This window comes from Oryctolagus cuniculus, chromosome 11 (genome assembly GCF_051225735.1).
Source record: "Oryctolagus cuniculus isolate XC-2025 breed Fujian yellow rabbit chromosome 11, ASM5122573v1, whole genome shotgun sequence".
In the NCBI taxonomy this organism is placed as follows: domain Eukaryota; kingdom Metazoa; phylum Chordata; class Mammalia; order Lagomorpha; family Leporidae; genus Oryctolagus; species Oryctolagus cuniculus.
Window position 1 is genome coordinate 97,400,181 of NC_142877.1, and position 22,989 is coordinate 97,423,169.

Below are 22,989 nucleotides of genomic sequence, written 5' to 3' on the forward strand. Positions count from 1 at the left end.
GCTCCCAAGATCACACTAGATGAACATTTAAAACATTTTAAAATTATACCTGCAAAAATTTGGCTTTGAAATAGTCTACACTACATTCTTGAACAAAGATCTTTAATAAGAAAATTTCACAAAGCCCTTCTAAAAGGATGGCAAAGTCATTCACAGTGAATTCCAACTATAAAATAATTTCATTTTAATTTGGGAGATTTTTGCCTATTTCAGTGTGGTTCAGAGTAATCTTAAAAGAGAACTTGGAATATTTTAAATAAAGGAAATATCTAGGCCTAAATTAGTACTTCATCAGATTAGAATTTCAGAACCCACCAGGACAAAAAGAAGTACTGTCCATGATGTCTACTGACATACAAATCAGGACACAGACCAGAAGCATACTATCAATTTGTGCTGCCAGTGCCGTAAGAGGGGAAAACTAGTATATTTTCAGGTACTTGGGAAAATGCCCTTTTTACCACTGGAACTTTGGCTTCTCTTATGACCCATAATAGCAAAGGAAACACTCAGCCAGTGTGAAGAGCATGATAGGACAATCTTGGTGACTTTTCACTACGAGTTGTCACTTTGATGGTTTTGCATGTGACGTAGTACCCTTTGTCCCTCACTCCTGAGATCTTAATTCTTCTCTATAGAAATTATTCTTGTTTGCTGCTTTAATCAATCAGTCTATCAGTGTAATTATCTGACCTACAACTACGTATTGTTCCTCATTTTTCAGAATATAAAATTAGGCAGCCGGCACTGTGGTGTAACAGGTAATGTGTGGCACCTGCAGTGTCGGCATCCCATATGGGCATTGGTTCGAGTCCCGGCTGCTCCACTTCAGATCCAGCTCTCTGCTATGGCCAGGGAAAGTGGTGGAGGATTGTCCAAGTCCATACGCCCCTGAACCCGCATGGGAGACCTGGAAGAAGCTCCTGGATCCTGGCTTCAGATCAGTACAGCTCCAGCCACTGTAGCCAGCTGGGGAGTGAATCAGCGGATTGAAGACCTCTCTCTTTCCCTCTGCCTCTCCTTTTCTCTGTGTAACTCTTTCAAATAAATAAATCTTTAAAAAAAATTCTAAGAACACAATAAAAACACTTTTGCTTATATAATGATAATATAACTAAGTTTGGTATTTCATCTGTATAGAATCCTAAACTTAATGTTTTTACAGCCAAATGCATTGAGGAAGCAGGATATTATCTTTTTCAAAAGATGACGATACATCTTCCATGTACTATTTCATATATTCTTTTTTAGTTCAAAATGTCATTAAAGGCATGTGAATTCCTAGGATCCTCAGGAAACGAAAAACGATCAAAATAAAGTCCTAAAGTATTCTGCTAAGAATCAACACACTTAATTACTTTATCTGTAGAACTAAAAAATGTGGGCCGGCGCTGCTGCATAGTGGGTAAAGCCTCCACCTTCAGTGCCAATATCCCATATGGGCACCGGTTTAAGACCCAGCTGCTCCACTTCTTTCCTTTTTTTTTTTTTTTTTTTTTTTTTTACAGGCAGAGTGGACAGTGAGAGAGAGACAGAGAGAAAGATCTTCCTTTGCCGTTGGTTCACCCACCAATGGCCGCAGCAGCCAGCGCACCGCGCTGATCCGAAGGCAGGAGCCAGGTGCTTCTCCTAGTCTCCTATGCGGGTGCAGGGCCCAATGACTTGGGCCATCCTCCACTGCACTCCCAGGCCACAGCAGAGAGCTGGACTGGAAGAGGAGCAACCGGGACAGAATCCAGTGCCCCAACCGGGACTAGAACCCAGTATGCTGGCGCCGCACGCAGAGGATTAGCCTGAGCCGCAGCGCCGGCGTGCTCCACTTCTGATCTAGCTCTCTGCTATGACCTGGGAAAGCAGAAGATGGCCTAAGTACTTGAGCCCCTGCACCCGCGTGGGAGACCCAGAAGCTGCTCCTGGCTTCGGATTGGCATAGCTCAGCCACCACCACCAATTGGGGAGTTAACCAGCGGATGGAAGACTTCTCTCTCTCAGCCTCTCCTTCTCTCTCTCTGTAACTCTTTCAAGAAAAATAAATAAACCTTAAAAAAAAAAAAAGTAAAAAATGCACAAGTATTATGTAAGTCCTTAATAAATGCAAAAATATCCATTTACATGTAAATGTTAGAGACATTATAGGTTGAACTCCATACCACTGCAAGAAAGAAAATACCATGATTGAGTCATGAATTTTCTGGTTTCCCAGTGCATATAAAAGTTATGTTTAGACTACACTGTACTCTATTAAGTGAACAGTAACATGTTTTGAAACATCTACATAATTTACTTTATTGCTAAAAGATGTTAACCATCTAAGCCTTCAGCAAATGATAATTGTTTTTGCTGGAAGAGGGTATGCCTGGATATTGCTGGTTCCTAACTGATCAGCATAGTGACTGCTAAAGACTAGGGTGGCTGTAGCAAGTTCCTAAAATAAACCTCATGAAAGATTCTCTGTAGCATATTATGCTGTCCATTAGCATTTCTCTCAGAGTAGAACTTCTTTCAAAATCAGTTAATACTGGCCAGCACCGTGGCTCAACAGGCTAATCCTCTGCCTGCAGCACTGGCACACCGGGTTCTAGTCCCGTTCAGGGCGCCAGATTCTGTCCCGGTTGCCCCTCTTCCAGGCCAGCTCTCTGCTGTGGCCAGGGAGTGCAGTGGAGGATGGCCCAGGTGCTTGGGCCCTGCACCCCACGGGAGACCAGGAGAAGTACCCGGCCCCTGCCTTCGGATCAGCGCAGTGCGCCGGCCACAGTGCACAGGCCGCAGCAGCCATTGGAGGGTGAACCAATGGCAAAAGGAAGACCTTTCTCTCTGTCTCTCTCTCACTGTCCACTCTGCCTGTCAAAAAAAAAAAAAAAAAAAAAAAATTAGTCAATATCTTCAAATCCTACTACTGCTTTATCAACTAAGTGTATGCAATATTCTAAATCTTTTGTTGTCTTGTCAATAATGTTCACATATCTTCATTAGAAATACATTCCATCTCAAGAAACTTCTTTGTTTGCTCACCTATTAGCAGCAAGTATAAGCTCATCTGTAAGAAAAAACTTCCTAACTTCTAAAATTTTACTATGGGACTGAAGCAATTCAGTCACATCTTCAGGTTCCCTTCTAATTCTAGTTCTTTTGCTATTTCTACCACATCTACAGTTACCTCCTAAACTGAAGTATTGAATCCCTTCAAGTTATCCAGGAGAGTTGGAATCAACTTCTTCCAAATAACTGGTAATATGTGTGTTTTGGCTTCTGCTCATGAATCACAAATGTTCTTAATGGCATGTGGAATGGTGAATCCTTTCCTGAAAGTTTCCAATCTACTCTGCCCAGAACCATCAGAGAAATCACTACCTATGGCAGCTACAGCCTTATAAAATGTACAAATTTCTAAAATGATAAGATTTGAAAGTCAAAATTACTCCTTCATCCATGAACTGCAGACTGGATGTTATGTTGACAGGTATGAAAACAATATTAATCTGAATATATTCATCAGAGCGCTTAGTGACCAGGTGCATTGTCAATGAACAGTAATATTTTGAAAGAAAAAAACTGCTTTTGCAGCAGATTAACAGTGAGCTTAAAATATTCAGTAAATCTTGATGTGAAGAGATATGAACTCATCTAGGCTTTGTATTTCCATGTGCCGTGCACAAGCAGAGAGGATTTAGTGTAATCCTTAAGGGCTCTAGGATTTTTAGAGTGGTACATGAGCATGGACTTTTATAAGGTCACCAGCTACATTATCCCCTAACAAGTCAGCCTGGCCTTTGAGGCCAGAAGTAATCTCTCTGGTTACAGAAGTCCTAGATGGCATCTTCTTCCAATAGAATGTTGTGTCATCTGCAATGGGAGTACATTGTTTGGTGCAGCCACCTTTCTCAGTGTCTTAGCTACATCTTCCGATTACCTTGCCGCAGCTTCTACAGTAGCACTTGCTGTTTCACCTTATACTTTTATATTATGAAGACAGTTTCTTTCCTTACATCTCATGAACCAGCCTCTGTAGTCAGATGCCTTCTCTGCGCAGAACTGCAGAGGCTTTGCTTTGCATTAGGCTTAGGCTTAAGGAAATATTGTGGTGGTTTTATCTGCTGTTCAGACCACTGAAACTTGCTCCATAGAAGCAATGATACTGTTTGCACTCTTATCATCCCTGTGTTCACTGGGAACAGTCCTTTGATTTCCTTCAAGAACTTTTCCTTTGTATACACAACTTGGTTAACTGTTAGGAGCAAGAGACCTAGCTAGCAGCCTATCCTGGCTTTCAACATGGCTTTCTCATTAGGCTCTGTCATGTCTAGTTTTTTGTTTAAAGTGAGAGATGTAAGACTCTTCCTTTCATTTGAGTACTTAGAAACCATTGCAGAGTTATCAACTGGCCTAATTTCAACACTGTTGTGTCTTTGAGAATACGGGGGCTTAAGGACAGGAATACAAATAGAGGAACAGCTAGTCAGTATAGCATTTTTTTAAAAAAAAAAGATTGATTTTATTATTTGTATGAAAGAGTTATACAGAGAGAGGGGCAGAGGGAGAGAGGTCTTCCATCCACTAGTTCACTCCTCAGTTGGCCGCAAAGGCCAGAGCTGAGCTGATCTGAAGCCAGGAGCCTCTTCTGACTCTCCCACGCAGGTGCAGGGGCCCAAGGACTCGGGCCATCTTCTATTGCTTTCCCAGGCCATAGCAGAAATAGGAAGTGGATCGGAAGTGGAGCAGCCAGGAATTGAACCAGCGCCCATGTGGAATGCCGGCATTGCAGTCGGTGCCTTTACCCAAACTACGCCACAGCTCTGGCCCCCAGTACAGCATTTCTTATTGGGCTGGTGTGGTGGTGACGAATCCCCTCAGTTTTAGCTCGTCTGGGAAAGGCTTTATTTCTTCATATCTGAAGGAAAGCATTGCTGGACATACTATTCTTTGATGGCAATTTTCATTCAGGACCTTGAATATATCATTCCATTCTTTCCTCATCTGTAAAATTACTGCTGATATGTTTGTTTTAGTCAATGGGAACTCCTTTACTTGTGAATTGATGCTTTTCTCTAGCTGTTTTTAGAATTCTCTGTTTTGTACTTTTGACAGTCTGAGTAATAGTATGCCTTTGGAGGTGGTCTTTTTTAGGTTGAATCTATTAAGAGATCCTGTGAGCTTTCTGGACCTCGATGCCCATTCTTTCCAAAAATTGAGAATGTTTTCAGTAATTATTCCCTTGAGTAGGTTTTCTCTGCCTTTTCCCTTCTCTTCTTCTTCTAGAACACCCATGACATGACAGTTTGCTCACTTCATGGTGTCTCCTAAGGATCAAAGGTTTCTTCCTTCTTTTTTTTTTTTTTTCTGTGACTGGGATATTTCAAAACATCTGTCTTCAAAGCTCACATATTCTTCTGCCTGAGCTATTCTGCCATCGATGCCCCGCACTACATTTTTTACTTCACTTATTGAGTTTTATAGTTCCAAGACTTTGGGTTAGTTCATTAAAAAAATTTTTTTGTTTTATTTTGTTTGATAGACACAGAAAGAAAGGAGAGTCAGAGACAGGAGTGAGTGAAGGAGGGAGGGCAGGAGGGAGAGATAGGGAACATTACAATACTTGACTTCAAAATATACTGCAAAGAAGGGGCCAATGTGGTGCAGCAAGTAAAGCCGAGGCCTGAGATGCTGGTAATCCATATGGCCATCGGTTTCTGTCCAGATTGCTATATTTCTATCCAGCTCTCTACTAATGGCCTGGGAAAAGCAGTGGAAGATGGCCCAAGTGCTTGGGCCCTTGCCACCCATGTAGAAGACCTGGATTAATCTCCTGGCTTTAGCATGGCTCAGCCCTGGCCACTGCAGCCATTTGGAAAGTAAACCACAGGAGGGAAGACGGTTACCTATCAAATGAAGGCACACAGTCAACAAGTCTATGAAAAAAGGTTCAATGTCACTGAACATCAGGGAATTGTATATCAAAACTACAGTGAGGGGTGGACATTTGACACAATGGTTAAGAAGCCACTTGGGAGGCCCGCATCCCATACTGAGGTGCCTAGGTTCAAGTTCCAGCTCTGGTTCCTGACTTAGAGTCCTGCTGATACACACCTGAAAGGCAGTCAGTGATGGCTCAGTAGCTGGGCCCCTGCCATCCATATGTGACACCTGGACTGAGTTTCTGGCTCATGACTTCAACAAAGCCAGCCCACGCTGTTGGAGGCACTTGAAGTGTGAACTAGCAGATGAAAGACCTCCCTTCATCTCTCTACCTTCCAAATAAACCATTAAAAATAAAAATAATACAAGACTGAGATATCACCTAATTCCAGGTAGAATGCCTATTATAAAAATACCAAAAAAAAAAAAATGCTGCCAAGCCAACAGAGAAAGAACTCTCATACACTGTTGGTGGGAAGGCCAATCAGTACAGCCATTATGGAAGAAAATGTGTAGGTTTCTCAGAAAACTAAAAATAGAACTACCATATGATCCATCAACCCCACTACCAGACATGTATCTAAAAGAACCGAAATCAGTATACTCAAGAGACATCGGCACTCATACATTTACTGCATCACTAATCAAAATAACCAAGATACAGAAACAATTTAGGCATTCATTCATTAGCTGAATAAAGTCAGGTACAGAAAAACAAATACTAGTGTAAGCATTTGGCACAGTGGTTTGGACGCCAACTGGAATGCCTACATTCCTCATCCAAGCACCCAGAGATTTGAGTCCCATCTCTGCCTTCAGTTCCAGCATACCCTGGGAGATAGCAGGTGATGGCTCAAGTAGTTGTGTACCTGCCATCCGTATGAGAGCCCCAGGTTCCTAGCTCTAGACTTCAGCCTGGCCCAACCCTGGCTGTAGAAAGCATCTGGGAAGTGAACCAGAAGATGCAAGATCTCTGCCTACCTCTGTCTCTGTTTTTCTGCCTTTGAAATAAAATGAAAATTAAAAAACACTGCAAGCTCTCACTTAATAGGAGGAGGCTAACAAGTGGATCTGAAAGAAGTAGAGAATACAACAGTGATTACCAAAGCCTATTAAGGGTATGAGGCAAGAGGGAGGGAGAGAAGATGACTAATGGACACAGGGGCACAGCTGGATAAGAGGAATGACTTCTAATGTTCCACAGCACAGTGTACAAAAATGGTTGATAATAATTAAAATTGTGGGGCTGGCACTGTGGTGTAGTGGGTAAAGCCACCGCCTGCAGTGCCAGCATCCCTTATGGATGTTGGTTCATGTCCTGGCTGCTCCACTGCCAATCCAGCTCTTTGCTATGGCCTGGAAAAGCAGTAGAATATGGCCCAAGTCCTTGGGCCCCCGCAACTATGTGGGAGACCTGGAAAAATCTCCTGGCTCCTGGCTTCGGATCAACACAGCCATTGCAGCCATATGGGGAGTGAACCAGCGATGGAAGACCTCTCTCTCTCTCTCTCTCTCTCTGCCTCTGCCTCTCTGTAAATCTGCCTTGGAAATAAATAAATAAATTTTAAAAAAAATTAGTATTACAAAACAGCTAGTAGAAAGTATTTTTAATGTTTTCAAAATAAACACAAAAAAGATAAATATCTGAGATATAAGCCAATGACCCTGATGTAATCATTAAGTGTAATTCCGGAAGGTGATGAGCACACACTAAGGTACTAGATCCCTTGTTCATATCATTGGGAAGAAGGTGCACGGCATCACAGCTGAAACTCTCCTGGATGTGGTTTGGTTCCAGAAAGTATAGGGGGTTGTAAGTATTAAACAGGCAATCACATAAACTGTACCCGCGGTGGCTATGGGAGATAAGAGACTTTGTACAATGGAAATTCCCAATTCTGGCTATCTCTCTTGACTGAGGCAAAATAAAGAATTAAAGAAAAAGCAAAATCTAATAGCCAGAAAAGAGCACTCACCAGAAAACCATTGACAAAGAGCAAACCAACAGGGCTGGCATTGTGCTGCAGCCAGTTAAGTTGCTGCTTGGACGCTGGCATCCCAGTGACCGTTCAAGTAGCGACTGCTCCACTCCCAACCCAGCTCCCTGCCCACATGCCCGGAAAAGCAGCAGAGGATAGACCAAGTACTTGGGCCCCTGTCATCCACGTAGACGACCTGGATAGAGTTCCAAGCTCCGGGCTTCAGCCTGGCCCAGCCCCAGCTGTTGCAGCCATTTGAGGAGTGAACCAGCAGATGAAAAGTTCTCTTTCTCTCTTTCTCTGTTAGTCTATACTTCATGATTAGTATAATTTCACATTAATACAATGTAATTATGTAATCAACTCTAACTTGGAATTTACAAGATTATATAATAAAATTTTATTAACTATACAATGATGAATAAATCAGTGTAATCAATAACTCACCTCTGATTCATGTTTTATTTTTTCTTCTTCTAAAACACGTGCAAACTCTTCTTTCTGGTGTTCAAATTCTGATTTCAGAAATGTATGTTCATAGCGAAGTTTATTATATTCTGCTCTGTATTTTTCTACTTCCTAAATTAAAAGGAGATGGCAATTTATGAAAAATTTATAAATTAAATTTGTACTCACTTCAAAACTCCCTTTTGCAAACAACTTTAAATTAAAGTATACTGAGTCATTCTAAAAGTAAAAAAAAATAATTTAACAGAAACACAAATGAACCTCAGAAAAGTCCTCATAAGTATCCCAACTATAGAGATAGTACACTCCAGAGGATATACCAATAAAACAAACTATCATCCAATTAATATTTCTTCACTGATCTCATTATAACTGAAAAAATGCACAATGTGACAAAATTTTTTACCTCTAGATTTAAGAAAATATTTAAAAATGGAACACATCTTTCAGAATACAGCTAGATTTTTAAAAGTGTAATACAGCATAAGACATCCTCTTACAGTCAGACAAAGGGTGAGCATTTAGCATAGCAGTTAAGACACCATGGGACACCCACAACCCCACGTCAGAATGGATCGCTCTACTTTCAATTTCAGCTTCTGGTTCATGTGCACCCTGGGAGGCAGCAAGTGATGATGGCTCAAGTTCTTTGTGTCTCTGGCACTCAAGCAGAAAACCCAGATTGAGCACCAGGTTCTGGCTTCAGCCTGGCCCAGCATTGCTGTTGCAGACATTTCAGGAGAAAACCAATAAATGCAAGATCATCCTCTCTTTCTGTCCCTCTGCTTTCCAAATAATTGAAAAAAGAAAAATGTGTACTTTAAAAATAAAAAAAAAAGAAGTTAAATAAAATGAATTCAAAGTAGATAAAAGATCATTTGAATACTACAGTCATTTAAGGTTCAATCAAGTATTACAATGATAATTCAACTCAATGTATCAGCCTCAAGAATATCTAGTTTCATCTTTCCCAACTAACTGGGAACATATAAAATTCCCTGAGGTGCTCTCATACTGCCTCCTTACACTCTACAAAAGACACTGCCTTTCTGAATATTCAACAGGAACAAACAATAGGGCAAAAGGTTGCAGGAGACTTCGACTGCATCAGGAAATCAGGTAATGAGGAAAGCGTTTCTCCTGAAACACTCAGTTCACAGTCACTCTTTAGCTAAAGACAAGAAAACGGGCTTCAGAGTTTCATTAAAGATACACTTTGCTTTGACGGATAAAAAAATTTTTAAATCTAAGTACAGCTTTTTCATAATATGTGCTTCCCATCAACTTTTGGAAGATTATTAAGCCTGGTGCTGTGGCACAGTGAGTTAAAGCCAAGGCCTGCAGTGCCAGCATCCCATAAGGGCATGGGTTCAAATCTCAGTTGCTCCACTTTCGATCAAGCTCCCTGCTAATGTGCCTTAGAAAGCAGTGGAGGATGGTCCAAGTGCTTGGCCCCTGCACCCAAGCAGGAGACCTCAAAGAAGCTCCTGACTCCTGGTTTCAGCCTGGCCCAGCCCGGGTCATGGTGGCCATTTGGGGAGTGAACCAGCAGACGGAAGCACTCTCTCTCTCTCTGTCTCTCTCTCGATCTCTCTCTCCCCTACCCCGTAACTCTGCCTTTCAAATAAATACATAAATCATAAAAAACCTCCTCATATGCATGGAATTCAATTTATTTTTCCATTTTCCATAAACTTTTTAAAGTACCCCTGTATAGCATACTAAAAATGGTATGTACTGGAGAGAAAATAAGAAACAGAGCAGGATAAGGGAGAACCAATGGTTTAAGCAGGGATAGGAAAAACAGGTTACAAAATTAAATAGGGAAATGGATGGCAGTCAATGTAGGCCTCATTGAGAAAGTAACATTTTCACAGAAATTGACAAGAGATGAAGAAGTTAGTCAAGAAATATCAAGAGGGAGAACAGCTAAGGCACATGTCACTCCACAGCAAAGACTAGAATGGTACCACTTGTGAAGTGCCAAAGAAGCACGAGGCGCCAGTGGGAACGGAGGAAGTGGGGGCCAGAGGGGTACCAAAGGCCAACCCTGAGAAGCTTTCGAGGCCGCTATAAGGACGAATGACTGAGTCGAAAGGGGAGTTCTGTGAGGTTTTTGAGCCAAGGAATGTTGCTTTCCCTCAAGACTTCCATAGTTACTTAGGGATAAATGTATAGTTCTTCTACACGAGTTACTTACTTCATCCAGATTCCGAAAACGTTCTCTCATTGGCGTTTCTAATTCTTGTTGTATTTCAGCTCTTAACGATTCCAATTTTTGAGGTGTCAATACCTAACATGTAGAGAAATACAAACAGTTCTAAATATAAAATCCAAATTTTAAAACCAGGAATTCCCCAAATCTCAAAGCCTTTCTCCTCTACATGAAAATGGAGTTCAATTCACTGAAGTTTCCAAATGTAGTTATATTTACAGTAATCACTACATAACCAGAACCACCATTTGAAACAGTATGTTAAAGAATCTCAATTGCAGGGCTGGCATTGTGGGATCAAGCTGCCACCTGTGCCACCTGGGTGCTAGTTCATGTCCTGGCTGCTGGACTTCTGATCCAGCTCCCTCCCTGCTAATGCTCCTGGAAAAGCAATAGAACATGGCCCAAGTACTTGGGTCCCTCTACCCACATTGGAGACTTGGAAGAAGCTCCTGGCTTCAGCCTGGCCCTGCTCTGCTGTTGTAAAATTTGGGGAGTGAACCAGTGGACAGAAGATCTCTTGCTCTCTCTCCCTGTCTCTTTATAACTCTGCCTTTCAAATAAAAAAAAAAAAATCTTAAAAAAAAAAAAAAACTCAATTCCAGGATCTCCAAGTTATCAAAAATTCTAACATGAAGTAAAGACACTCATTTATTATTATTATTATTATTATTATATTACTTTCATTAAGAATACTTGAGGGGCCAGCACTGTGGCACAGTGGGTTAAGCCACAGCCTGCAGTGCCAGCATCCCATATGGGCACTGGTTTGAGTCCCAGCTGCTCCACTTCTGATCTAGTTCTCTGCTATGGCCTGGGAAAGCAGAAGATAGCCCAAGTCCTTGACCCCTGTACCCGCCTAGAGACTTGGAAGAAGCTCCAGGCTCCTGGCTTTCGATCGGGCCAGCTCTAGCCATTGTGGCCATTTGGGGAGTGAACCAGAGGACAGAAGACCTCTCTCTCTCTCTCTCTCTGTCTCTCTCTCTGCACCTCTGTAACTCTGCCCTTCAAATAAATAAATAAATCTTTTAAAAAAGAATACTTGAAAAAAATAACTACTTGTTTTCTGGCAGCTAATTCTATTATGTTGGATACAAAGGCTGTTGGTCCAGTTATTTTCCAAAGCAAGCAAAACAAAGGTATAATAATATGTTGAATCAAAGAAAATTCTTCTGACTTATTTCTAATCAGAAAATGCTTTTACTTTGACCATCAAAACTAATTTAGGTTTCTGTTATATTCTTTAATAGAACTCATATTTCAATAAGTTAGTGAATATTTATATAAGCTCTAAAAGAACAGTCTTTTACATCATCATATTCCCAATACCTCCAACCAGTGCCTGGCATAAAGGAACCATTTAATTATTACTGAATGAATGAACAAATATTGGTTGTGAAAAACCTACACTTTGTATTTACATTAATCTCTATGAAAATGAGAATAATGTTCAGTTTAACTCATTTATTCATGAATATTCCATTTGATTACAAATATTTTATCTAATGAAAATCTATATATAAAGCATTGTACAATGTTTTAAAATTTACATATCTTATTGTTCTAAGTACCTTACATGAACTAAATTATTTAAATCCTACAATGTAGTTAGAATGAGGCATACAGAGGGTAGCACTGTGGTGTAATGGGCTAATCCACTGTCGCTCCCCCTCTTCGTGGAGAAACGACACAGGACCCTGCGCTGTTCTTCTGTCTGCTCAGCCCTCCCCGGGTTTGCTGCTGGTTCTTCCCGGGTTGGCTACTATCCCTTCCACCTCCGTGGAAGGGCAGTTCCCCCTGGCCACATTCCCCACTTCCGCAGGGGAGCGGCACACCGCCGGCCGGCTTTCTGGGGGCTGCACAGGTGTTCCTTCAGCTAGATGTTCCCCTTAGATGTTCCCGGTGCATGCCGTCTCTCTCCTCCTTTATAGTCCTCCTCCGCCAATCCTAACTCGGCTGCCCACACGCCGAGTACGCTGCTCTCCAATCAGGAGCAAGTCCTACAGTTTATTGGTTGAACTGGAGGCAGCTGTGCGGAAGCTGTTTACTTCTCTCCCAGCGCCATATTGTGGGAGAGCAGATGCATAGAATAAGTCTTAATTCCAGTAACTCAGTCTAGTCCGGATTGCTCCCCACATCCACCACCTGCAACGCTGGTATCCTATATGGGTGCCAGTTCAAGTCCCAGCTGCTCTACTGATCGAGCTCCTGTTCATGTGCCTGGGAAAGCAGATGATGATTCAAGTCCTTGGGATGCTTTACCCATGTGGGCAACCTGGATGAGGCACCTGGCTCCTGGTTTCAGCCTGGTCCAGCCCCTGCCACTGCAGCAATTGGGGAGTGAACCATTAGATGAAAACGCTGTCGCACTGCCTGTTCCTCTCTCTCTCTCTCCCTCCCCCCCCCCCGCTTAACTCTGCCTTTCAAATAAATAATAAAAAATCTTTAGGGGCCAGCGCTGCAGCTCACTTGGCTAATCCTCTGCCTGCGGCACCGGCATCCTATATGGGTGCCGGGTTCTAGTCCCAGTTGCCCCTCTTCCAGGCCAGCTCTCTGCTGTGGCCTGGGAAGGCAGTGGAGGATGGCCCAAGTGCTTGGACCCTGAACCCACATGGGAGACCAGGAGGAAGCACCTGGCTCCTGGCTTCGGGCTGGTGCATCGCTGGCCGAAGCGGCCATTTGGGGAGTGAACCAACGGAAGGAAGACCTTTCTGTCTGTCTCTCTCTCTCTCTGTAACTCTACCTGTCAAAATAAAAAAAAATAAATAAATCTTTAAAAACATTTCAAACAAATGAGGCATACAGAGAAGCTAAATATTTTAAAGATCACAAAAGACTCAAATGAAGCATCTCTCCCTAAGAAGTTAAAACTGTGGTATAAAAATAACTCACACACACAAATAACTACACAAATAAGTAAACATAGGTTGAGCCACCTAGTAAAGACAAAGAAAAAAATATTTAGAATAGAAACTGTGACGAATGAAAGGAAGAAGAAAAATAAAACTCAGAACTCAAATCCAAAGAGCAGCTAAAATTATAATTTTCGTAGGGTGCAAAGACTGAACGGGAAAACACTGGTTCTCAAAGATGAGCTTAACATCATGCTAGACAATAATAAGCACTACATGAAAATTACAATTGGGAGATCTTGTGCATTAACGCTGTTAGAATCTTTAGATACTTTAACCATCAAGGTTTACAAATGCCACTTGGAAAGGCTGCACCCTAACTGGGAACATAAGGGAAAGAATCTAGGGACAAAAGTAGAAAACTCCCTTAAAAAAAAAAAAAAGATTTTATTTATTTGAAAGTCAGGGTTACACAGAGAGAGAAGGAGCGGCAGAGAGAAAGAGGTCTTCCATCCACTGGTTCACTCTCCAATTGGCCGCAACACCCAGAGCTGTGCCAATCCAAAGCCAGGAGCTTCTTCTGGGTCTTCCACATGGGTGCAAGGGCCCAAGGACTTGGGTCATCTTCTACTGCTTTCCCAGGCCACAGCAGAGAGCCAGATTTGAAGTGGAACAGCAGAGATTCAAATCAGTGCCCACATGGGATGCTGGCACTTAAGGTGGCAGCTTAACCTGCTACACCACAGCACCAGCCCCATAGAAGACTCTTAATACCAATTGCTGACTCTTAAATTTATTCAGTATTCACTAGTATATACCTTAAAAATTATTTTACTTAATCTGAATATATATATAATTACATAAATAAAATACAAAAACCCAAAAAAGATTTACTTGAAATGCAGAGTTAAAGGGGTTGGGGGGGAACAAAGATCTTTCATCCTCTGGTTCACTCCCCAAATGACTGTAATGGCTGGGACCTGGTCAGGCCAAAGCCAGGGGCCTGAAACTCTGCCCAGGTCTCCCATATGGGTGGCAGGGGTTCAAGTACTGGAGCCATCGTCCACATCCTCAGGCACACTAACAAGTCGCTGGATTGAAGTAGAACAGCTGAGACTGAAATGCAGGTGCTGGCATCGCAGGCAGTGCCTTAACCCACCGCACCACAATGCTGGCCCCTAAATAAGCCAACTTAAAAATAAACAAAGAGGCAGGCATTTTGGCATAGTGGCTGAGATGCCCCCTAGAAATGCCCACATTCTGTATCACAGTGCCTGGGTTTGAATTCTGGCTCTGCTCTCACTTCCAGCTAATGCCCCCTTAGAAAGCAGTAGGTAATAGGTCAAGTAGTTGGGCCCCCACCATCCAAACAAAAGACTGAGTTCTCAGCTCTGAATACGGCCTGGTCCAGCCCAAGCTGTTCTGACATCTGGGAAGTGTACCAGTAGATGGGAGAACAACCAATAAATTGCTCTTTCAAATAAATGAGTAAATAGTAAGTTTTTAAATAAGCAAGCAAAATTATGGTAAGATAACCTGAAAGGCTAAGAGGGATGACCGCTCAGAGTTCACAAAGACGTGTGAATAATTCCCAATCTGAAGAGCGAGACTGAACAGCTTCATTTCACAGAAAAACAGCGTACTCAGAAGGGTCTTGCCTCCACAAGGAAAATAAGTGCACTCCACTAAGTGCTATTCTACTCCCAAAACCCAAACCTTAAAAGCAGGACACAGAAAGATGAAAAGTAATTTAACTGTGTCCCAGAACAAAGCTCAAAAATAATAAGTTCACAGAAAATGTAGTTTATATGTAAGTTCATTTTGTTATAAAAATTTTTTGAAATGCATCCAGTTTTTTCATAAAACACATTCCATGAATTTGAGACTCTTTGTATGCATAATTTCAAAAATGTCTGTGTCAAAACAATCTTATGTTTTAAGTCCCTTTTCCAAAAAACTTTTCAAAGTATTCATACATTTATCAACATAAAAAATGTAGCACTCAACAGAATAAAATTCACAATATCTGGCACCCAATAAAAATTTGCCAGGCATGCAAACAATCAGGGATGTACTGACCATTCTAAATGGGGAGGAAAAAAAAATCAATGTTACTATAGACCAAGAAGTGACAGACAGAATTAGCAAAGACAGCAAAATAGTTATGGAACTGAGTTCTACATATTAATAAAGACTGAACATGTGAAGTAGAATTAAGGAAGCTATTAAAAAGGCCAAAACTGACCTAGAGATGAAAACCATTTGAGGTTTAAAAAATCACTATATAGATTAGATGCCACAGAAAAAAACATCAGTGAACTTAAAAACACAGCAACAGAATCTAAAATGAAATACAGAAACAAAAGGACTCAAACTAACAAATAGAATATCTATTAGTTAGCAGACCAATACCAATATTAAAGTATTAATGAAGTTCTCAGAGAGTTGAAAGAGGAGAAAAAGGTTTTAGAAATAACACCCAAAATTTTTTAAGATTTATTTATTTGAAAGGCAGAGATACACAGAGAAAGAAGGAACAAGAGAGAGCAAGATCTTCCATCTGCTGGTTCACTCCTCAAATGGCCACAAAACTGCCAGGGCAGGGCCAGGTTGAAGCCAGGAGCTTCTTCTGGGTCTCCCACATGGGTGGCAAGGGCCCAGGGATCTGGGTCTTCTTCTGCTGCCCTCTTAAGCACATTAGCAGGGATCTGGATCGAAAGTGGAGCAGCCAGAACACAAATCGATGCCCAAATAGGACGCAGGCACTGCAGGTGGCAGCTTAATCTTCTACACAACAGGGCCAGCCTCCATCCAAAACTTTTCTAGGGGTGGACACTTCGTGCAGCAGTTGAGATGCCCACATCTTGTATTGGTGTGCCTGGGTTCAAGGCCTGACTCCACTTCAGCTTCTTGCTTTAATACACACTCTGAGAAGTAGCAAGTGGTGGCTCATGTACTTGAGTCCCTGCTACCCATATACGAGACCCAGACTGAATTCCTGGCTCTACACTCCGGCCTATCCTAGTCCTGGCTATTGTGGGCATTTGGGGAGTAATTAAGTGGACAGAAGATCTTTCTTTCTCTGTCTCTCTCTCTCCCAGTCTCTCTGCTTTTCAAATACAATGAAAATGAACATCTTTAAAAGACATCAAAACGGTCATTATAAAGCTATTATAACTGAATTTCACATGTTCAAAAAACTAGAAGATTGAATATATTAAGTAGAGATAAGGAACATACAAAAAAAGACCAAAACTGAACTTCTGGTGATAAAAACTTCAATTACAGATAAAAAGCACACTGCCTGGAATCAATGACAGATGACACATTACAGAAGTAAAGATCACTGAACTGAAAACGTGGCAACAAATTATTTAAAATGAAACACAGAAGCAAAGAGACTAAAAATAAATTAATAAACATCAGGAAGACATGGAAGAACGAAGTTGCCCAATACTTAAAGTATATCTGGAGTCTTCAACAGAGGTTTTAGAAATATCCAAAATTTTTAGGGGCAGGCATTTGGCATAGCAGTTAAAGTGACACTTGTAATGCCTGCACACCCTATCTGAGTGCCTGGATTCAAGTCATGGCTCTGCTCTCAATTCCAGCTTCCTGCTACTACAGGCCTGGGAGGCATATGCCACCCAGTTGAGACCTGGATGAGTTCCCAGAACCTGGCTTCACCCTGACTCAGTCACAACTGTTGCAGCTTTGGGAGTCAACAAAAAGGTGAGAGACATCTCTCTCTCACCTCCCAGGCCCACCTTTAAAATAAATTTGAAAACCTTGTTAAGTTGCCCTAAGTTTGATAAAAATTATAACCTCACAGAAATATGAAGCTCAATAAACCCCAAACAACAGAAACATGAAAAAAAAACAGCAAACTCATGTCAATCAAATTGCTCAAAACAAGCAATAAAGAGAAAATCTTAAGAGCAGCAGAGTATACCACATGCACATAACAAAGATAGGGATGACAGCAGATTTCTTACATAAAACAGTGTAAGTGAAAAGAAAGTAATGGCTTTAAAGTATTAGGGGCTAAACCTGTCTAGAATTCGATACTCGGCAAAAATTCTTCAGAAACAAAAACTTTTTCAGGTACCCAAAGCTGAAAACATTTCTCACCAGCAGACCAGCATTCCCCAAAATGTTAAAGTCCTTAAGCCAGAAGGAAAATTAAAAATGACATCAGATGGAAATGTGGATATACATAAATGAATAAAGAATACTGAAAAATAGTAACTACATAGGTAAATGTATGAGTTTTTATTATTTAAAGGATAATGGACATTTTAAAGAAAAATAACAATGCAGGGTAGCTTCTTAGCATATGTTCATCTTTAGACTATCAAACTCAGATATTCCAGTCATCAGACCCATGAATGATGCAGATACATCAAATAACCTGGGCAGCTTAACCCAATATACTGCAATGCTGCCCATCTGGGATGACAGCATCCCATATGAATGCCAGTTCAAGCCCTGGATGCTCCACTTCAGATCCAGCTCTCTGCTATGGCCTGGGCCCCTCACCTGCGTGGGAGACCTGGAGGAAGCTCCTGGCTTCAGATGAGTGCAGCTCAAGCCACTGCAGCCAGTTTGGGAGTGAACCAGTGGATGGAAGACCTCTCTCCCTCTCTCTCTCTCTTTCTCTCTCTCTGCCTCTCCTTCTCTAACTGACTTTCAAATAAATAAGTAAGTCTTAAAAAAAAAAAATCCCTAGATTCTACATCTACAGTTGGATAGCCTACAAATGTTGGTTCTGTGCACATTTTAAGATTCTTTTTATCTTTATCAAATGATTGAATTTGAAAACAAAAAAAAAATTAAACATGTGATGCAACGCATACATCAATCAGCATGGCTTAGCTGTTTCCCAATGTATACCTACATCAAAACATCAAGTTGTACACTATAAATGCATATAATTTTTGTCATTTTTAAAAGACAAAAAGAGGGCTGGTGCCGCGGCTCACTAGGCTAATCCTCCGCCTTGCGGCGCCGGCACACCGGGTTCTAGTCCTGGTCGGGGCGCCGAATTCTGTCCCGGTTGCCCCTCTTCCAGGCCAGCTCTCTGCTGTGGCCAGGGAGTGCAGTGGAGGATGGCCCAAGTGCTTGGGCCCTGCACCCCATGGGAGACCAGGAAAAGCACCTGGCTCCTGGCTCCTGCCATCGGATCAGCGCGGTGCGCCGGCCGCAGCGCGCCGGCCGCGGCGGCCATTGGAGGGTGAACCAACGGCAAAGGAAGACCTTTCTCTCTCTCTCTCTCTCTCTCACTATCCACTCTGCCTGTCAAAAAAAAAAATAAATAAATAAATAAATAAATAAATAAATTTGGTTCATATGCTCTTACAATTTTCTAAAACACTGGGAGTTTCATTATTTAGAACAATGAAAAATAGAATGAAACACAAAGGATTAACCAGTTAACTGCATTTAAACCCCAAACAGGGTCTGGCAATGTGAGATAGTAGGCGAAGCCGCCACCTGCAGTGCCAGCATCCCTTATGGGCACCAGTTCAAGTCTCAGCTGCTCCACTTCTGATCTCTCTCTCTCTCTCACACTCTCACTCTCTGCCTCTCCCCCTCTTTCCCCCTCTGTAACCCTTTCAAATAAATAATAAATCTTTAAAAAAAAAAAAAAAACTGCAGCCAGCACTGTGGCATAGCAGGTAAAGCCACCGCCTGCAGTGCCAGCATCTCCTTTGGGTGCTGGTTCGAGTCCCGGCAGCTCCACTTCCAATCTCACTCTCTGCTATACCCTGGGAAAGCAGTGGAAGATGGCCCAAGCCCTTAGGCCCTGCACCTGTGTGGGCGACCCAGAAGAAGCTCCTGGTTCCCAGCTTCATATTGGCCCAGCTGGGACCATTGTGGCCAACTGGGGAGTGAACCAGTGGATGGAAGAACTCATTCATATTCATTCTCATTCTCTCTCTCTCTCTCTGACTCTCCTCTCTGTGTAACTCTGACTTTCAAATAAATAAATAAATGTTAAAAAAAAAAACTAAAATTACCTATAATGAATTTAACATATTGATTACTGAGGTCTTACTAAATATGAAAAACTGGAGACTTAAAGAGATACCTCAGTATCACTCTTTCCAGGAAAAATCTCCCATTCATTAGTTTTTTATATACTCTGCCCCTTTTCACTGTGTGCTCCAAAAGGTAAGAATCATATTTTATCAATTAGACTAAGACTTTCATTTGGGAGCTGACATTTATTGTTTCTGAATTCCACAACTGTTATCCTTACGCAACAGATTTAAAGACACAGACACATCAGCTTAAAACAGTAACAAAACAAAGGTTTGTGGGAGCTTACTGTCAAGAAAGTGGCTCTATCTCGTAGAAATGAAATGCTCTAAGAACCTTGCTGTCAGTCTTCAGAAAGCACAACACACAGCAAGAAGAAATCATCCGGTTTGTGCCCACTAGCTTATACAGTAAACCAACTGTGCAATACCCATCTAGCTCTTCATATGTCCAATTATATCAGAGCTACCTCTTGGAAACAACAAAGCTTTAAATTCTATAATGGTATATAGCTCACCACTGGCCTGGGGCCCTGAACACCAAAGACTCAGGAATATTCTGATCCATAAGGTCTATGACAAAAAGTCTCCCTAAGATTTCTACCATGTCTCCTGGAAATCTACTAAAAACAGGGATACACATAATAAAATCTTTCTCTTCCTCCTGATGCCCTACAGCACATACACCAAAGACTTGGAACTAGAGGATTTGTCCATTCCACTTTATGAAAATTATTCCATGTTGGCTGGTGCCGTGGCTCACTAGACTAATCCTCTGCCTGCGGTGCCAGCACCCCAGGTTCCAGTCCCGGTTGGGGCATCAGATTCTGTCCCCATTGCTCCTCTTCCAGTCCAGCTCTCTGCTGTGGCCCTGGAGTGCAGTGGAGGATGGCCCAGGTCCTTGGACCCTGCACCCGCATGGGAGACCAGGAGAAGCACCTGGCTCCTGGCTTCGGATCAGCGCAGTGCGCTGATTGCAACACACCAGCCATAGTGGCCACTTGGAGGATGAACCAACAGAAAAAGGAAGACCTTTCTCTAACTCTGCCTGTCCAAAAAAAAAATCCATGTCCTAGACTTCTAATAGAATATGCCCACTACATGTCTCAAAAGAAACTTAATAAGAATGCTTCATCACAGGGCTGGCTTTGTGGCACAGTATGTAGATGCCACTCAGCTACAGTACCATCTACAAAACTTCCAAACCATCCTGTCCAGCTTCCTGCTATCATGCTTGGGAAGGCAGAAGAAGATGGCCCAAGTGCTTAGATCTGTGCCACACATGTGAGAGACCAGGATGGAGTTTCAGTCTCCTCGTTTGATCTGGCCCAGACCTGGCTGTTGAAGCCATGTGGGGAGTCAAACAGAGGATGAAAGATCTCAGTGTGGGGTTGTGTGTGTCTGTCACTCTGCCTTTCAAATAAATAAATCTTACAAAGAAAAAAAAGAGACTGTTTCATCATACAACAGTCTAGGAGTCATTAACTACATTAAATCTATAAAAAAAATCTTTTAACATTCTAATATTTGTCATATTAATGATATAAAAAGGTCAATCTTTTAGTTGAAGAGGAACTTTTTGAAGAGGGTAAATTTATTAATTTCTTAATAAATTAATGACAGGCCAGCACCGCGGCTCACTAGGCTAATCCTCCACCGAATTCTGTCCCGGTTGCTCCTCTTCCAGGGCAGCTCTCTGCTGTGGTCAGGGAGTGCAGTGGAGGATGGCCCATGTGCTTGGGCCTTGCACCCGCATGGGAGACCAGGAGAAGCACCTGGCTCCTGGCTTCGGATCAGCGTGGTGCACCAGCCTCGGCAGCCATTGGAGGGTGAAGCAACAGCAAAGGAAGACCTTTCTCTCTGTCTCTCTCTCTCACTGTCCACTCTGCCTATAAAAAAAAAATTTTAATTAATTAATGACTAAAACTAATAAACTTTGATTTGAGTTTTCTAGCAGCCAAAACAAAATGGAAAATATACTATATTATATAATTTTCCTTGCCTGCCACAAAAAAAAAGCAGTTAATTTTTTTAAGTTCTTTCAGAAATATATTAAATGACTTACCCTATCCTAAAAAAGAAAGGGCTGGGGTGGCATTGTGGCATGGTGAATCAATGTACCACCTGAGACGCCAGGATCCCACATGGGCACCAGTGTGAGCCCCAGTGCTCCACTTCCGATCCAACTCCCTGCTTATGCACCTAAGAAAGCAGCAGAAGATGGACCATGTCCTTGGGCCCTGCTACTGACATGAGAGACCTGGACTGAGTTCAAGGCTCATGGCTTTGGCCCGGCCCAGCCCCAGGCATTGCATCTATTTGGGAGTCAACCAGCATATGAAAGATCTCTTCCCTCTTCCCTCCTCCCCATAACTCTTTCAAAATAAAAAAATCTAAAACAAAACAAAAAAGGGAGGGCTAATATGGTAAATAAAAATATGCCAGTTGAGCATCTCTAATCTAAAATGCTGAAATACTCCAAAGCCCAAAAATGTTTGAATGCCAGGTCAAGGCTAGAAGTTTTGGAATTTGGAACATTTTGGACTTTTTTTTTTTTTTGACAGGCAGAGTGGACAGTGAGGGAGAGAGAGATAGAAAGGTCTTCCTGGCTGGCGCCACGGCTCACTAGGCTAATCCTCCCCCTTGTGGCGCCGGCACACCGGGTTCTAGTCCCGGTCGGGGCGCCGGATTCTGTCCCGGTTGCCCCTCTTCCAGGCCAACTCTCTGCTGTGGCCAGGGAGTGCAGTAGAGGATGGCCCGAGTACTTGGGCCCTGCACCCCATGGGAGACCAGGAGAAGCACCTGGCTCCCGCCTTCGGATCAGCGCGGTGCGCCGGCCGCAGCACGCCGGCCACAGCGGCCATTGGAGGGTGAACCAACAGCAAAGGAAGACCTTTCTCTCTGTCTCTCTCTCTCACTGTCCATTCTGCCTGTCAAAAAATAAAAAAATAAAAAAAAATAAAAATAAAAAAGAAAGGTCTTCCTTTTGCCGTTGGTTCACCCTCCAATGGCCGCCGAGGCTGGCGCATCACGCTGATCCAAAGCCAGGAGCCAGGTGCTTCTCCTGGCCTCCCATGCGGGTGCAAGGCCCAAGCACTTGGGCCATCCTCCACTGCACTCCCTGGCCACAGCAGAGAGCTGCCCTGGAAGAGGGGCAACCGGGACAGAATTCGGCGCCCCAACCGGGACTAGAACCTGGTGTGCCGGCACTTTTGGACTCTTCAATATTTTGAATAGAGATGCTCAACTAGCAAAGTCTATGCAAATAATCCAAAATCTAAAAAACTCCAAAACAGGAACACTTCTAGTTCCAAGCATCTCAGATAAGGGATACCCAACCTGTAAAAACAATAGTTAACATGTACTGACCACTTACTGCATCAAAGCACTGTACTATCACTTCCTGTGCACTTTCTCATTTCATTGTTACAATTATCCTATGAGCCAGGCATATTATCATTCCCATCCATTACTGAAACAAAAATATCCTTTTATAAATACCTTTTATATCTTTTTCTATA

General features: G+C 42.3%; 1 protein-coding gene across 12 annotated transcripts in view; it reads right to left on the reverse strand.

Annotated features, from left to right (window-relative positions):
- The window catches only part of CEP83 (centrosomal protein 83), a 194,503-nt gene that overhangs the window by 66,981 nt on the left and 104,533 nt on the right, over window positions 1–22,989 (reverse strand). For all 12 annotated transcript variants that reach the window (XR_016216931.1, XR_016216930.1, XR_011380198.2 and 9 more), the window contains 2 exons: window positions 10,561–10,653; window positions 8,340–8,471 (listed from right to left, as the gene is read on the reverse strand). Coding sequence is in view for 9 of the 12 variants with exons in the window: in XM_089308763.1 (XP_089164889.1) it covers window positions 8,340–8,471; window positions 10,561–10,653 (225 nt within the window). In the remaining 3 variants the exon portion in view is untranslated. The remainder of the gene's footprint in view (window positions 1–8,339; window positions 8,472–10,560; window positions 10,654–22,989) is intronic.